This window comes from Parasteatoda tepidariorum, chromosome 2 (assembly GCF_043381705.1).
Source record: "Parasteatoda tepidariorum isolate YZ-2023 chromosome 2, CAS_Ptep_4.0, whole genome shotgun sequence".
Taxonomy (NCBI): Eukaryota; Metazoa; Arthropoda; class Arachnida; order Araneae; family Theridiidae; genus Parasteatoda; species Parasteatoda tepidariorum.
In genome coordinates, this window is record NC_092205.1 from 94,364,755 (window position 1) to 94,382,440 (window position 17,686).

At 25.8% G+C, this 17,686-nt stretch overlaps 1 protein-coding gene across 1 annotated transcript in view; it reads left to right on the forward strand.

Moving 5' to 3' along the window:
* LOC107442943 (FERM, ARHGEF and pleckstrin domain-containing protein 1) overlaps positions 1-17,686 on the forward strand; it is a 98,981-nt gene that overhangs the window by 72,223 nt on the left and 9,072 nt on the right. The window contains exons 15-22 of the mRNA XM_071177028.1: positions 3,813-3,894; positions 4,040-4,226; positions 8,603-8,850; positions 9,104-9,175; positions 11,596-11,664; positions 13,567-13,941; positions 16,136-16,243; positions 16,676-16,827. Coding sequence (XP_071033129.1) covers positions 3,813-3,894; positions 4,040-4,226; positions 8,603-8,850; positions 9,104-9,175; positions 11,596-11,664; positions 13,567-13,941; positions 16,136-16,243; positions 16,676-16,827 — 1,293 coding nt within the window. The remainder of the gene's footprint in view (positions 1-3,812; positions 3,895-4,039; positions 4,227-8,602; positions 8,851-9,103; positions 9,176-11,595; positions 11,665-13,566; positions 13,942-16,135; positions 16,244-16,675; positions 16,828-17,686) is intronic.

The following is a 17,686-nucleotide window of genomic DNA, read 5'->3' on the forward strand; positions in this document are numbered from 1 at the left end:
AAAAAAATTTAATGAAATTAGTTATTTATTAGTTAATATTTATATGTTTTTATTTGATAAGATTGCCAATTTCATTTTATTTTAAAAATCAAAGAGGTTGGCTATTATATAATTATAATATAATAAATATGTATATCCGTATAGTAAATATATTCTGTTGTAATTGTATACCATATTTTTATATACTACATACTATGTTATATTACATAACTTTCAAAATACTAACATACTTAAAGAATATTTATATCAATGGTCAGTATAACATGGCTGTTGTAGGCGTGACCAAGATAAAAGCTAAAACCTAATACATATTTTAAGTATAATTTCTTTATTTTATAAACACTATGAGTATAAAAAAAATTGAAAAGAATATTGATTTTTATGTTAAAATTACATTTTCTACCATCATTGTGATGAATTATATATATATATATTTCATTTTTACCTTTCTACACAATGTTTTATTTTGAGCCAAATGTTACTGACGGATAATCATAATATCCTGCCATAACCGGATATCCGGCCTACTTTCCGGATCAGCCAGATAGATACTGCCTGCCGGATATCCGTTGCATCTCTACTGGATATTCCACTACCCAAATTATTTGGGTAAGGAAATATACTGGTATTTATCTGTATACATATAAATGATTTTATATATTTTAATATTAAAAATATTTAGTTGATTGAATATGATCAAATTTTAGAACAAATTCCTTCTTGAATAAAAAGTAATAGAACATTTTTTTGATGTTTGTTTCCTCTAATTTTTTGGTTTGTTTGTTTGTTCTTCCTTTTTAATTATTGTGATTTTTTAGCTGTACCAGATATTTCACTATTCAAATAATCAAATTATTCGGGTAGTGGAATATAATAGGAATGTAACGAATAGTGATTTAGCCAAATAGTGAATATTTGACCAAAAAAATCGGCCATCCTTAGAATGGCAATCGTTACATCCCTAGAATGGCAACATTTGTTTTTTTAAATCATTAATAAATATTATTAATGACTTTTTATGTATATAAATAAATATAAATAGTTTTATATATAAATAAGTTTAGTCATTATTAGAAAATAATCAAAACTTAGCTATGTTATTGGTATGAGATAAAGAAAAACAAAAATATAATAAAAATATGTAAGATAATTAGATCTTAAGATAATTGGTAATATTTAAGATAAATTAAAAACTGAATCAATTTAATTAAAAAAGCTGAAGTGGTGAAGTTGAAAAAAAGGGAAATAGAAAAAAATATCCACTAAATTTTTAAAACCAAACTACAGTTCTAAAAATAATATTTTCCAAAAAAAAAATATTATCCTTTGAAAGTTAAGAGAGATATAATCTACAAAAACACAATGCTATCATAAAAATGCCCATAAAAAAGATTATATGCAAAAGCAAAACAGAAAAAATAAGAATCAATTGTAATTTTTGAAGGAAAATTTTAGAGCTAAATATCTCAGTATTCCAAGTACCATATTTTTTTTAAAAAAAAGGTGAAGAATCAAGTCCAATAGAAACCCTCTTAATTGCCACATCATAATAAAAACATTTATAAAAACCAATGTTTTTAAAAAAGGAAAAGCTAGATAGAAACCAAAACAAAAAATTTTCTTAATTTTTAAACAAAATAAATTTAAAGATAAAAATCACAACATAACTTTTTCACATTGCCTGTTTTTTGAGAAAAAAAAGTGACCATAAAGGAATAATGTTCACTAGATTCATGCTCAATAAGAAGAAAAATTTTCCCTGATTTTCACGTAGAATGTGTAAAATTCCATAATTTTTTTGAAAAAAGAAATTTCGAAAAATTTTTCATTTAATTAGAATGTAAATTAGAAACATAAATAAAATTGCAAATCTAAGAACGTATTAATAAATTATTTTTATTAAAAAAATTCAAGCGATTTTAACTGTACTTAAATCTAATTAGAAATAATAAATTGTCAGAATTATAAACGTGAATGAAAGGGATTATAAGTCAAGGAGAGTTTTCTGGGAGTTATTTAAAAAAAAAATTTTGATAAGTACGAAGTTGTTGTAAAAAAAATAATAATAAAGATAATAAATAAAAAAATAATAATGATAATAAATAATTTGGGTATAATTGAAGTAAATGCATTTAATCAACCTAAGAACATTTTTTAAAATTAAAACGCAAAAAACCAATATTTTGGCGCCGATAAAAAAATATGGAAAAGCTAAGCACCAAATAAGATTGAAAAACTTACTTGAGTGATACTAGTTTAAAAAGAAAATTATTAAAAAAAAACAGCATATTTTTAACTTAAAACATTTATTTTTAAAGACATATTATAACATATAAAAAGAAACTAACAATAAGCAATCCATATTTAATTAAAATTAATATCTATTTATTCAATTAATCCATATTTATTAAACTAAAGCATAAATAACTAAAAAGATAGTGCTTAACAGACAAGCAAAAATAAATAAAGGATATGATCCTTATATTTTTAATCCTTATCTCTAAAATAAACCGACTATCCTAAAATATGAAACAAAGCTGCTAGGTAATAAAAAGTAAATGTAGAACTTAATTCATAAAATAAAATAACAACTTTTCAACAACCAAGTCATCCTGAAAAAAATAATAAATTATAAAAAATGTTATACAAATAATCTGTATTTAATTGGTATTAAATCATATTTAAATCAACTGAGGAAAGTTTTTAAAAAAATTAGACGAAATAAGTTAAGATTTTTTTATTTAGAAAAAAGTGAATAGTAATATAGATATAAAAATATTAAGCATGCGATGGTAAAACGTGAAATTAATTTTGAAAAAAAAATTAAAGTTAAGCCAATTTTTATTGAAGTTAAGCCAAATTATAATAAACTAAAGATTTATTAAAATCACCAAATTAACTAATGTAAAACAAAATTAATTAAAAAAATTAATTAATTAAAGAAATAAAATGATATAATACAATTGATTACTTATTAATCAAATGAAATAAAAACAACACTTATAAATTACTAGAAAGTTAAAATAACTGCTAACTTAATTTTAAAACCCAGGATAAAGCAGGATATATTGTGATCAACTAAATTTAAAAAAAAAAAAAAAACAGAAACAAATTTTTTGGTTAAGTATAAAGTAGTCTAGTCTCAATTTTTCCAAGTTTTTCTTTTCCATATGTCTTTCAGAACATAAATTAAAAAGCTTTAAAACTTAACAAATATATGTAATAACAATTTGTAATAATTTGTTGTAGAAAAATGCAATTTTAAATTATTCTTTATTAAATCTATTCAAATTTCCCCCCAAGAAATACTTTGCAAAATATTTGACCGAATATCTGGCCAAATATTCAGTAAAAGGGCCGAATAGTTGCTAAATATTCGTTACATCCCTAGAATTCACTGATATATATATCCGTATACATATAAATGATTTTGCATGTTTTAATCTTAAAAAATATTTGGTTGATTTAACATGATCAAATTTTAGAACAAATTCCTTCTGGAATAAAATGTAACAGAAAATTTTTTTTGATGTCTATACTTTTTTTGTTAGAAAACCTATTCTTTCTAATTCTGTACATTATGATTTAATGCTGGCATAGTTTTCTACGTATTAAACAAAGAATTGTTTAATAGTGGCGATAATTTAATAGTTTGGCAGTGTGCATTTTGTTACTTTAGAAACATCTTTATAATAATTTTTAAATCAGGAGTTGTAACTTTCTCACATAAAACTAAGTTTCCTTTTGTAATTTTAACTATCATGCAGAATATAATCTTTAGAACTTTTATTGATTTTTTCCGTATTTTTCAGGGAAGGTCGTCCAGTTAATAAAAATCAGAATGTTATTAAAGGAGTGGCAAACATTCTTTATGCTCAAAAAGATATGATCAAGGTAAGTCTGCCAACTCTCTACTAAATTCCTAAAATTGGGACTTGATTTTCAACGAAGCTTACAAAATAATTTCTTTCACTTTCCTGTAATAATATTTATATGTTTTATGAGATCTTTTTTTTTAATCCAATTTTTTTTTATATAGATGCATTCAACGTATTTAAAGAAATTACCAAAACTTCTTGAAATGCTGTATGATGATTTGAGTCAGAATCAATTATTGAACCAATTCTATCAACAATTTGAAACACAAAAAGTGTGTTACTTGCCTCTGTCATCCTTCCTTCTTCGTCCAGCTTTTCGTCTGGTTTATTATCACTCATTGGTTAAAAGTTAGTATAAATCTAAACCGGTTTGCACTTGTTTATGTTTGTGTATCAATTTGTTAACATTGTAATGCAATACGTTAAAAATAAATACCAATAGGAAGTATATAAAAAATCTCCGAAATAAAAATGTAAATGTATGTTTAAATATAAAAGTATTGCTTGTAAACTCGTGCAAAAACAGGCAATTATTAAAACACTACAGTGCATCTAATAATTTGGTCTAATTATTATAATATACTAATGTATTACCTTATATAATAAATATTCTATATTTATTTAATATATCATCGAATTTATCACAGTGTCGAATTTATATTATATATCATTGAATTCAACCAATTGATACACGAGCATAAACAAGTGCAAATCGGTTTCAGTTGCGTAAAAGCAATAATGCTGTATAGTATCACCAGATAATTAAGATTTGACATAGAATCTTACAGTGTGTCTAATAATTTGTCTAGGAACTGTAAGTATTTTAAAGCTCTCAGTTGTGTCTTCTTTAAGTAACCCCCAAGATGCCACAATGACACTTTTGTTATTATTACGCTTATTTTATTTTACTTTTAGTATTGCACACTTGATCCATGACAGATTTGTAAATATCAAAGTTCAAGTTGCTTTGTTCTTTTGTATCTCACCCAGAAGATAAGGGAATTCCTAAATCAAGCATTGGAACTACCTCCCCTTTGTAGGGGATTTTTTTGATGGGCATTTGTGATATATGGAGTTTGGAACCTCCCATGGTTGACCCAACTGTAAACAGGTTCTAATCTATAATCTGTCTACCACTGGAAACATTTTAGTCAGTGGTTGTGCAAACTGGGTGCAGTATAAAAACTGCGATCACCTCACATGGATGGAGTATTACAATGCTATTTATGTTTTATTCAGTATAGCAAAATGTGACTTTTGAGCCAAAAAATTCTATTTTCTATCAAATAAATATTGTATTATTTAATAAGTTAAAATTAATTTAGAGTTGATTTCTTTTAAAGATTTTACCTTTCTCCTCGAAGTACTTAAATTGTGTTTCAATAAAGAATTGTTTGAAGGTCATGAAAATTCGTTGAAGTATAAAGCTTTCAAGTAGACCATAATCATTATGTATCGATCTTACTATTACATATCTAATGATGACTATAAAGATTTACAACGCTTACTTAAGTTACTACTTTAGTTTCTGTTGATTAAATGCACACTTTTACTTTTTTTTAAAATTATTTTAACTTGTTATTTTTTTTATTTAAATTGTGTGTAGAAATTGTCATTGCTTATGTGTTTCTGTTTGAAGTAGTTCTCAAAATGAAATATAGGTCACAGCACAAAGTCATCTGATTAGTAAATGTTTATTTTTTTATGTATTATGTAGTTTAGTTCCCCATATGTTTTGTCTCAAGCTGTGTTATTACAACCAGCATGGTAATTTCAAAGTGATTGTTTCCCTAAGAAGGACTCCTTTTATAGCATGGCTACTTTATCTATAATTTTTTTTTTTAAACTAAGTAAGTATAAAATTTATGCTGATATGTGTTATGTTGCTTAAAGTTTGAAAAAATTATATGTGTGTGACATAGCCGTTAGACTTTTCATAAAACCTTTCACAAAAACGGAAAACAATATATTTTACATTTCAAATATTTTGAGAAGAAGAATACGTTTGGTCAATATTTATAATTTATCCAAGCTTTTTAGTGCTATGACCAAATTAAAATGCTATATATATGCAATGCCCTATTTAACCCTTTCGCGACGCAAAGCGCGAAAGCGCGCTTACCGCTGAGGCCGGCAGTCTCTCTAGCGTGTGTCTCCCCAGGGCCGGAGGGTTTTTTGATNAAGTTTCTTGTTTTGTTTTATATTCAGTGTTTTTGAATTAATATTGATATTTTGTACTTACTAAGCTCTATGATTTGCCATTTTTTGTCTATGATATTCTAATCTATTTTGTTATTATTTTTGATGAATGAAATACATTTAGTACATAACATAATAGAAAATAAAAAAAAGAAACACACACAGAAGACCAAGTAACTTTTGGATTCCGAAGTTCATGTCAGTGACTACAGTATTGAGTGTATATATTATAAATAATAATAATAATAGTAAATAAATAAATAAAAACACTTAAAGCACAAAAGAGTTAAGAAAATGTAAATATAAAATTTAATGTTTCAAAGGTGGCTAGCAAGAGTGTCTGGTACAAAGCAATTTAAATCAGTCATAAACTTTCAAAAATATAACTATGAAAAAAACATACGTAAAAAAAATAAAGAGTGTATAAAATTATTCAGATAAAATGTCTTCAATATTAAATAGTGAAAAAACAAACAATTTTACGGGTTTTTTAAAATAATATTGAGGTATTTGCATTTTGAATTTCAGCAAGGAGTAAATTAAAGCACTTGGTGTTAAATACTGGAAACTTTTGCGGAAAATGTTCTTATTAAGCTTGGTTTTTAAATAAATTTTGTTAGGTCTCCTAATGTTAGTTATGTCTTTTTTCTTTCTTTTTTTTTTACTACCATTTGGATTTTTTTTTTTGAAATTAAGACATAGTTTGTAAAAAATAAAGTATAGATTGGTAATATATTGAGTTTAGATTGAGTGAAATATGGATTGATTGATAAAAATTAAATAAATTTCTCTTGAATATTGCATGATTTATGTTAGTTACGTAATCCCCACCCCAAACTGATAAGATATAATAAATATAAGAATGTAACGCATGTATAATATAAAATTAGAAGAAAATTTTTAAATAATAGAGTCTGAATTATTTTGTTTTTAATTTTTTTCCTGAAAAGGTAATTGATATTGTTATATAATATTGAATTTATTACAGTAATAGGCTATGTACTGATGATTTGTTGAAAATTTCATCTATCATTTGAAAAGAATAGCTGTTCCAATATGATCCAGTGTACGAATAACTCTCTAAATATAGAATCGTAAACATTGGAGAATATTTGCAAAGTTATGTCAGCTAAACCATAGAAATTACTCTTAAAATTGAACAAATTACCCTTAATAGTCTAATTTAATCTTTCTTTAAAATGTGATATATTTTTGAAAAAATTACATAAACTAATGAACGCAACAAACAATTTAAAAATTTTTAACTACAGAGATCTATGTGTAATTGTCACACTTTGATCATATTGTATCAAATTATATGTGCCACAAAATTTTTTGTGTCCTGCAAGATACTAGAAACTTTCTCACAAGTGCCTATTTTTTTATTTCAACAAAGGTAAACTATGTTAGTTAACTAACTATATTAATTAATATTAACTAACTATTAGTTACCTTATGTTTACTATATAATATTGCGTGCAACTAAGTAGAAAAATTAAGCTCCCTGGAGTAATTGAGAATAATTGCATGCAATTGAAGATAAAAAAGGTTATGACCAAACCCATAGCTGCCAATATTGATGGGAAAAAATCCAGTAGATTATATAAATTTCATGATAATTGTTGCTTAATGTTCTAAATATTTTACACATGGAGAATTCTTATAGTCATCAAAATAGAAAAACTGCCATATTTTCCAGTTATGATTGACATTAAACATATTTAAATTGTTATGTACTGTTTACTCATAATTTTGAATATTAATAGGAATTTAATTGATCAAAGATAGTTAAAAGATTTTTTAAAATTTATTTATAAAGAGAGTTCTGAATAAAAATAAACTAATAATTTTAAAACAAAAAGTTTTGAACTGATTTCTATAAATGGTTCATTATGTATTAGCAATGCTTATACAAGCAAACAAGCAATAATCTGTATAAACTTCTATTTCAATAGGGATTTTTTTTAGAAAACTTACTCAATTAGATTTTTCTAAAATGTAGAAAAACCAAGAGAATTATAATTAAACCAGCAGACCAGGAGAAGCTGGAAAAATCCAGTGGAGTTGGCAGCTATGTAAAACCAATGTTTGACTTGGTAATAATGAATTAGTTATGTGATAAAGTAATAAAATTAAGAATTGACTGCAAAAACGGTTGTGAATATAATTTGCAACTTATTCCTTATAATTAGATCGTAAAACTGCTCGTTCACTCAGTTTGGAGAGCATTGTGATATTGTGTCAAAAAATTTCATCAAAAGTTTCATACATATTGAAAATAAAACAACTCTTTTTAAAAACTTTTTCAATCTAATTGAACAAAAAAAAATTTTTTTTCAACTACGATTGGAGCAAAAAAATAATTTTTTTAACGACTACAATGAAGGCAGGAAAAACCAAATCAATTATTTATAAACTAAAATATCTGACGATATCTACTTATTTTAAAAATCATGAAATGAGACAAATGCTAATCAAACTTTTGGAAGTTTTCAACTTTACTAAAATATCTTACCATATTTAAGCACTTTTTACTTCAATATTGCGTTTGTTTGATGTATTTAACTATTTACTCCCTTTTTTTTTAATTTCAAATAATAATTTTTGGCTGTTGCTTGTATTTTTATGGCTAACTCAATGTTTGATTTATTTTTATCATTGCATTTATTATATTAATATGTTTTGTTTCACAATTCTATCTTTTTCCCCCCTAGGTTTGTATGATGAAACTAAAACTTTTTGTGAAAGTTTTGAAAATATTATGCTACCTCTAGTAAGTTTTTCTAAAGCTGATTTTGTAATTGTTCATGTTGCTACCTTAATTTATAAATAGATCTAGTTTATTGCTAATGCATGTGGCATACTATCCCTTTTGATAATGACTATTTTGTTTTTAATAGAATGATATCAATCTTTAGTTAGTTTGGTTGAACATTTTAGTCACTACTTCGACTGCACAAAAAGTCATTAGATGTTATACTTAATTATGTTTTACTATTGCCAGACCTAATAAAGCAATTTTTTAGGTGAACTATTCAAAACTCGTTGAACTTCAGCGCAGTTTCACTAACTTTTCTTCATTGGTAGATAAAAATCGGGTAAGTTATGAAAGTTTTTATTATTATTATAATATTTTGTGTTTAAAAAAATTTGTAGTATGCAATAAATTATTTTTGTGCTTTTTAGTGTTGGCATGGATGAAAAACCTATAAACTTTAATTCGTTATTTTATCACATTATGCAAAGTTTTGTATTAATATTATAGGGAATTTGTGAATCTTAATTTATGTTGCATGCTGTTGAAATAATTTCAATTATTATAATTTAACATTCCTTTGAAAATTGTAAAAACACTAAACACATGAAATTACATTCAAAATTTCACAAATATTTACATATTTTAAAAAATGTTTTTATAGGTGCTTCTAGAAAACTGTCATAACAGGGTGCGTAGCTTTTGTAAAAAGTACTTAAAGGTGCTTTTTTGGAGATTTTGCTTTTAAAAGCTTTTAAAGGTGCTTTTATCTGCTGGCGTTTTTAAAAAGTGCTTTCCTTTCCGAATAATTTTTTTCTTCTTCCCTTCAGTGATATTAAATAGTTTTAGTANATATTATAGGGAATTTGTGAATCTTAATTTATGTTGCATGCTGTTGAAATAATTTCAATTATTATAATTTAACATTCCTTTGAAAATTGTGAAAACACTAAACACATGAAATTACATTCAAAATTTCACAAATATTTACATATTTTGAAAAATGTTTTTATAGGTGCTTCTAGAAAACTGTCATAACAGGGTGCGTAGCGTTTGTAAAAAGTACTTAAAGGTGCTTTTTTGGGGATTTCGTTTTTAAAAGCTTTTAAAGGTGCTTTTTTCTGCCGACGTTTTTAAAAAGTGCAATCCTTTCCAAATAATTTTTTTTTCTTCCCTTCAGTGATATCTGGTGGATCCCATGCATTTCACGAAAAATGGGGAGTTTGCTACGTAATCATTCACGCGGACTTCATGTCGTACCTACGTTATGACTTGCGCATGCGCGCACACTTGAAACCGAAACCCGAGTGCTCCAATTTGGATAGAGAATATCAGATCCTTATGAAATGTTTTTCTTTTTCATTTATTTTAATTTTGTTCTTGTTTATTTTATTTTACTTCTAACACTTTTCCTGACGTAGGGGGTAAGGGTACTTTTGTTCTGAGTTCAGGGTCAAGTTGAATTCACTCGGTGATGAAGTACTGATTGTTTCGATTTACGCCTGTTTCTTTTTGTTTGTTTTTTAACGCTAAAACTGTTTATAAAAAGTTTTTGTTTTTCAATAATATCATTGATTGAATATGAATTCTTTGAGTGCTTGAAAATTTTTGTAAAGTGCTTGAAAAGTTTTTAAAAAGTGCTTATTTTTGATTCAAAGATTTGGCTACGCACCCTGTATAAAATGAGTAATCAAAACTAATAAAAGATAACTTAAAGTATAGTTAATAACCAGAAAAAAATTTTTAACTTCTATGACTAAGATTAATATTTCATTTGTGGAAAATGCAATACTTTTATTAAAATGTTTCTTAGTTCTATTCTATAATTTTTTTATGGTCTAGAAGCATTAAAAAGCTTTTAGAAAATTTGTTTCATGATATATTTGCACAGTGTCTAAGACTTCTAAAAATTGTGTGAAAAAAATTACTGCATTACTTGTTACTAGACTGTCAGTGACATCTTTGTTTCCATTTATTTATTAATGCTACATATTTGATTATTAGTGACAGTGTCTATGTTTTCTAAAAATTATACGAAAGACAATTACTGCATTACTTGATACTAGACAATCAGTGACATCTTTGTATCTATTTATTTATTAGTGCTGCATATTTCATTTTTAGTGATTTAATTGTCTAAAAAAGTAAAAATATGATATGACTAGAAGAAATTAAAGATACAAATAAATAATTATTCTGCTTGTTTGGAATATCAAAATTATTTATGCAATTACAATTGATTACTGTCCAAAAAATTGTAGGACAATATTAAATTTTATTAGTCTATTCTGCTATAAATTCTTTATTAAAAGATAATAATAGTATGCATGTTAGTAAAAAAGCATTAGAAAAAAAGTTTTTTTTGCTCCTGAAAAGTTCATTTTCCTCAAAATATGTGTTTATGTATTTACTATTGTAATGAATCAAGCTATATTAAAAAACAGTTCTGTTTTTTTTAAAAAAAACACATTTATTTCTTAACAGCAAATATAGTAACGAAATTAAAGTACTGGTTTAGTAATAATCTTGCAAAAAAATATATTAAAAAAACATAACGGGTTAGTATAAACTTCAAATTCAAAAACAAAAAACTATCTTCTAAAGAATCAACAACACTCTGTTGTTCTTTATTTTAATTTATCTCTACATGTGTTTTGTTGTTTATTTTATTCATGCTTTTGTTAGCAAGATATTTTTTTCATATTTTTAGACTTTGTACTATACAAAGTGAGTTCAAATAAAAGCTTTCTTTTTTTTTCATAGAAATTCATTAGAGAAGGATGTTTGTCAAAATTCATTAAAAGTGGTACTCAGCAATGCATGTTTTTCTTGGTAAGTAAAGAACTCCTCAATATAGATTTTTTTTTCTAATTTTCATAAGCATAATATTTTTACCCTCATGCTTTGTTCTTCTTACTCTGAATGTATATGTAATTAAAACTACTATGGTATTAAACTGTGTCATAATCCTTGATCCCTATAATGTAAAATCAGAGGAAATTGAAAACACATCAAAATAAAAGAATGTTGATTAAATTTGTAGTGTCTACCGCTACGATTATTAAACATCAATTCGCTAGTATATAAGACAAGTTAACTCGATTCTATGGTGGGATACCTTTGGATAAATAAAGGTTGACAATGTTGCCCCATTAATTGTTAGATTCTTGTGTACATTTCATTTTTATTATTATTATTTTAGGTATTAAGGTATGATAAATAAAATGCAATAGGAAAACATAGTTTTAGTAAATAAGAATGCAATTTTTCATAGATTTGGATGGATCGCTATTAAAAAAATTAATATGTATTGATAAGGGTAAAATGTGACCAATTGTTTCACCAGATGAACCCAGTAATTGAACTATCTGAGCGAAACTGTAACACCATCTTTATGAATCAAAATTTGTCTGTGACTCATTATTATTGTTTTATTATTATTATTATTATCTTCATCATTATTATTACTATTATTTTAGGTTAAAAAAAGGTATGTATAAAATATGATAGGAAAACATAGTTTATGTAAATAAAAATGTAATTTTTCATAGATTTGGATGGATCACTATTAAAAAAAAAAAATAAGTATTGATAAGGGTGTGTGAAATGTGACCAACAGTTTAACCGGATGAGCCTAGTAGCAGAATTTTCTGAGCCACTCTGCAGAATCAAACCATTATGAATCACCTCTTAATAATTCAAAATTTGTGTGTGACTCAAACGCAATTTAAGTTTGGACATTGAGATTGTTAAAATAATGCTTGCCCAAACCTATAGTAAAATTCGAATTTGCAAAGTAGTAGAAAAAATAAAATACAAAAAACATTTTTAAATTTATTTGAAAATTATAGAATAATGCTTAAAAGAAAGATAGAATAAAACCATGGTTAAAGCATTTAAAGAGCTAAGAAAAAAATTTAAGAAGTCAAGATTTTTACAACGAATGTGTCTAAGTTATATCCCTCCAACTAAAACATTTTTAGATTATTATTGGAAAAATTTTACTAACTCAAACATATAGCAAAATTTACTCTTGTAAACATGCAGTTGATATAAGATCCACACAAAAATTTATANATATATATAAAAACAGTGTAACCTCCAGGAAAGACCACCTCTATTTGGGACCATTTTTTGGAGACATGGAGTTTTGTTGAAGAAACTTTTAGGAGAGACCATTAAAACCTCGGCAACTGGGCAAACATCTACACTAAATGCCGAAAAGGTCAAATAAGAAAACACGAAAAAATATCAATACCAACAATTTAACTGAACAAGTAAATCAATTAAAATGTATTCAAAATATTTGTGTGAGGCTTTTATTTAGAGTGTTCTTTATGAGGATACAACCTCATGTTACACTAAAGTTGATGCTATCAATGATTTACTCTTAATGTTGAGTAATAAATTAGACAAAACAAGCGTCTTAAACAAACTCTTCTCTTCTTTTAAAGCTGACCAATTTTTGTGATCTGAAATTAAATACAAACCTAAACAAAAAACATAATTGTATATTATATATTATGAAATAGTTCTATCATTTACTCTAATTTTTTATCTTTTTTTTTTAATCTAATTTTGTTTCCTTTAAAAAGCATAAAAATACAAAAAACTCCTGCTTAGAGACTTTTTTAATATTCTACTTTTTTAAGTTAATTAGAAAAATATCAATTTATAAATTGTTATCACTTTGTAACTTATCTTCATAGATTTTTACGATATTTAATTTTTCAGTTCAGTGATATCCTGCTTTGCACTCTCCGTACTCACGATGGTCGACTTTCCTTCAAAGTTCAAGGCTTATTTCCTCTGAAAAGCTTGAAAATACAAGAAACTGGGGATAAGCTTGGTTTTACTCATTGTTTTATTTTATGCAGTCCTGAAAAACATCTATACCTCGCTTCACCCTCGTCGGAAGAGCATACCAAATGGATGAGGGATTTGCAGAATGCTATTGCAAGTCAGCTGCCCTGCAAATCATCCCCCTTTTCCCTAGAGGAGGAGGAAGAGGAAATAAGAGATGTTGGCCAACATATTAACACGTCCATTCATATCTGTTGGCATCGAAACATAAGCATCAGTTGTGCTGACTTGTATCTTTCGATGAAGGTAAATTTATTCAGAACTATTTTTCTCCGTGTAGTGCAGTGTTTCCCAAAGTGTAGTACGCGTACCCCCAGGGGTACAGGAACAGTTTAGCAGGGGTACCCGTTCTTATGCGAAATATCTTGCAACAAACGAAAATTTCACAAAAATTTTAATTAAAAACGAAGCTAGCCATGAAAATTTACGATTACGTATTTTTCTAATGGCTATTTTTTGCAGAGTTGACAGTTATTATTTATATAATAAGTTTTTAGTCAAGTTCAATACTTTCTTGAATTTGTAAAGACGAAGACTCAATTTGTCAATAACATATTACATTCAGAATGAATTAAATTAGATGAGGAAACATTAAAAAAAAAAATCAGTAATTCTAAATTATTTATGGCAAAAAAAATTTTTTTTATATACATGACCTATATTTTAAAAGTATTCATATTTAAATAAACGTATAATTAAATTTGTACAATTGAAATATGTTTATTAAATAGCAAGTTATATTGCATTCAGCTAATGGAAACATATAAATTATAAGTTACACATTTCCTCAATCCTCATTTAGTCTTTTACTTTTTCAGTCTATTTTGAAAATTAAATAATAATTTATATACATTTCTATCTATAAATTATTTTTCTGGATAAAACTTTCCAACTAAATAAAATCAAATTTTTAAGAAATCTCAACTTTAAGTTTAAAAATTATAAATTATCCTGATAAAAATTATTTTTGACTGAAATAAAGGATTTTATATTAAGGATAAAATAAAGGATTTTTTTAAAAGTATTTTAAAGTATTTAGTGTGTAGAAATATTGTTTTGTTAATACAGTAGAGCGCCGATTATCCGATCTGAATTCATTTTTCTTTTTTTTAAAGTTTAGAATAATTTTTGACTTATCAACAATTTTTCAAAATTTCTGAGCCAGTAGATCTTCTGGCTGAAGAGATGCCAGGTTATGCAGCAGAAGAAATGGAAGGCTGCTATCGAGACACTGAAAACGTCCTAGAATTTCAAATTTTAAATGATGATGAAATTGTTTGTTGAAATTTTGAAAGAAAATCGGAANTTTTTTTTTTTTAAAGTTTAGAATAATTTTTGACTTATCAACAATTTTTCAAAATTTCTGAGCCAGTAGATCTTCCGGCTGAAGAGATGCCAGGTTATGCAGCAGAAGAAATGGAAGGCTGCTATCGAGACACTGAAAACGTCCTAGAATTTCAAATTTTAAATGATGATGAAATTGTTTGTTGAAATTTTGAACGAAAATCGGAACTCCACAGACGAATAGGAAAAAATAGATGATTAAGTTCAAGATAGTGAACCTTCTCATCTAGAAGCATGCAATTCATTAGATATTGCTATGAATTGGCTAGAACGTCAAAATGATGTTGATGTTCAGTTGATTTATTTAAAAAGAATAAGGTATATCGCTGCTCAAAAAAGAGCATCTTTGAAACAAAAGTCTTTGCTGGATTTCTTTTTCAATGGAAAATAAAGAAAAATGTGGTAAAATCAGCAACTGACAAAAAAAATTATAAACAGCTGAAGTATGATTAAAAAAAATTCAAAATTAAAAAAATTAAATAAAAATATTTAAAAATTGAATTTTTTTTTTTTTAAACAGAGCTATTTTCGATAGTACTGCCAGTCCTAAACCTGGAAAAAGTGTGAAGGAAAGTTAGTGCATAAGTAACAACCGTCCAATTATCCGAACTTTTCATTATCCGAACCACGTTCGGTCCCGAGCAGTTCGGATAATCGGCGCTCTACTGTAGTTCATAATTAATAAATTATATTAATTAATTCTGTTTTTCATAATGGGATTATTTATTGTAATTACCTAAAATTACTGTTATTGTTAACATTGACTACTAAAATAGTTAGTTGTAATAGAAATTGGAAAAAGAGGAAATTAAGAATATAATTAATGAAAAATGTTGTATGAATTTTAAAAAAATAAAAAACAAAACTTTTAATTATTTTACATTAAGTTCAGTTACTGATTGTTGTAATGTTAAATGTTATGTTAATAAAGTAATGTTAAATGAGTTTAAATGAAATTAAAGAAAAAAAAACTTAGAAAATGTTCTTAAAATAAATACTAACCTCTTAAAATTCCTATTACATATTATTTTTTATGGCGTGTTATTATTTTTTATTATCATTGTATTACTTTTTATTCAATTGAATTTTATTTCAGAATAGTCTTAGTGGATATCTGTTGAGGAAATTTAAGAATAGCAGTGGTTGGCAAAAAGTGTGGGTTGTGCTGGCAAACTTATGTTTGTTTTTCTACCGGTCATATCTGGTAAGTTAATATTATGTTTAGTATTGCTGCTGTGTATATCCTATGCATTATGAAAATTAAGATGTACCGATTAAAAAAAAGCAAAATAAATAAATAAAAATATAGATTTTAATCTATAGATTTTCTGTTACTAATAGTTTTTTTTTCTTCATAGTTGAAGGCCACCATCATAAGATATTTAGTTATACTCAATAATTGTGAAATTTAATGCAAAGTAAAAGTTTTTTTCATCAAATTTAAAATTAAATATTTTATCACAGTATTTTTAGTACTTCTTTGATTAATCTGAATTCAATTTCATAGATTTATCAGAAAAATATATATGTTGTGCGAATACAAAATTGGATAATAACGCAATGTAAAAAGAAGAGAAAATCTGTTATAGCTAAATTACAGATGTGTTGAAATGCATTGATTTTTTTTTTTTTGCAGGATGAAAGTCCCCTAGCTAGCCTTCCTTTAGCAGGTTACAAAATAATGACTACTTCAAGTAATGATTTGGTTTCTGGAGATTGTATATTCAAACTTATTTTCAAGAACCATGAATATTTTTTTATGGTGGAAAACAAATATGCTTTTAAAAGGTAAGTTCTCTAGGTTTTCTAATAAAAATAATCATTAATTTTAAGAACACTCTTTGCCTGTTTAAAAAAAGGGCAAGTTACATATATATCTATATTATACACACAGTTGAACCACTATTTTATGAAGTTGCTAAATCCCGATAATAAGTTTTATATAGAAAATTTTTTAAATAGAAAATCACCTTTTGAAATACTTAAGCAATGCAAAACAGGTTTTAAAATCATAAAAACTAGTCATAATTAAAATAGCAATTGATACACCTTTATCTTGTAAACTAGTATCTACTATTTATTTTAAAAATCTTAGCCATAAAAGAAATCTGCATAATAGAGCTAAACATTATCTAGTGTTACACTATCATGCTACATACTTTTTTCAATTTAAAGAAGCTAAATTTATGTATAAACTTATAGCTGCATTTATTTGCTGTATAAAATTATAACTGCAAAGTATTTTTAAACATGCATTTTAACATGCGTTCTAAAGTTTGATTGCAATTGCTACTGATAAAATCCGTTAATTTTGTTGGAGTTTTTCATTCGAAATGAAAACAAGAAGGTAAAGGGATTTTACTGCTCTCTCTAAAAATGGCTTCGAAAATCAATTCAAGGTCATTTCCATCATAAAATATGTTAACAAGTTTGAAATGTTCTGAAATATTTTGGGAAATAGGGAAAGTGGATCTGAAAGAAAATTTCGCTAAATAGAAAATCCACTTCGCTATTTGGAAGTTATTTTACGAAGAAATTTCCAAAATTTGTTCTTGGTTCCTCCAAAAAAAATTGCATAATAGAGAAATTCCTAAAATGGAAGTTCATTAAATAGAAGTCGAACTGTGCGTATATATATATATATATA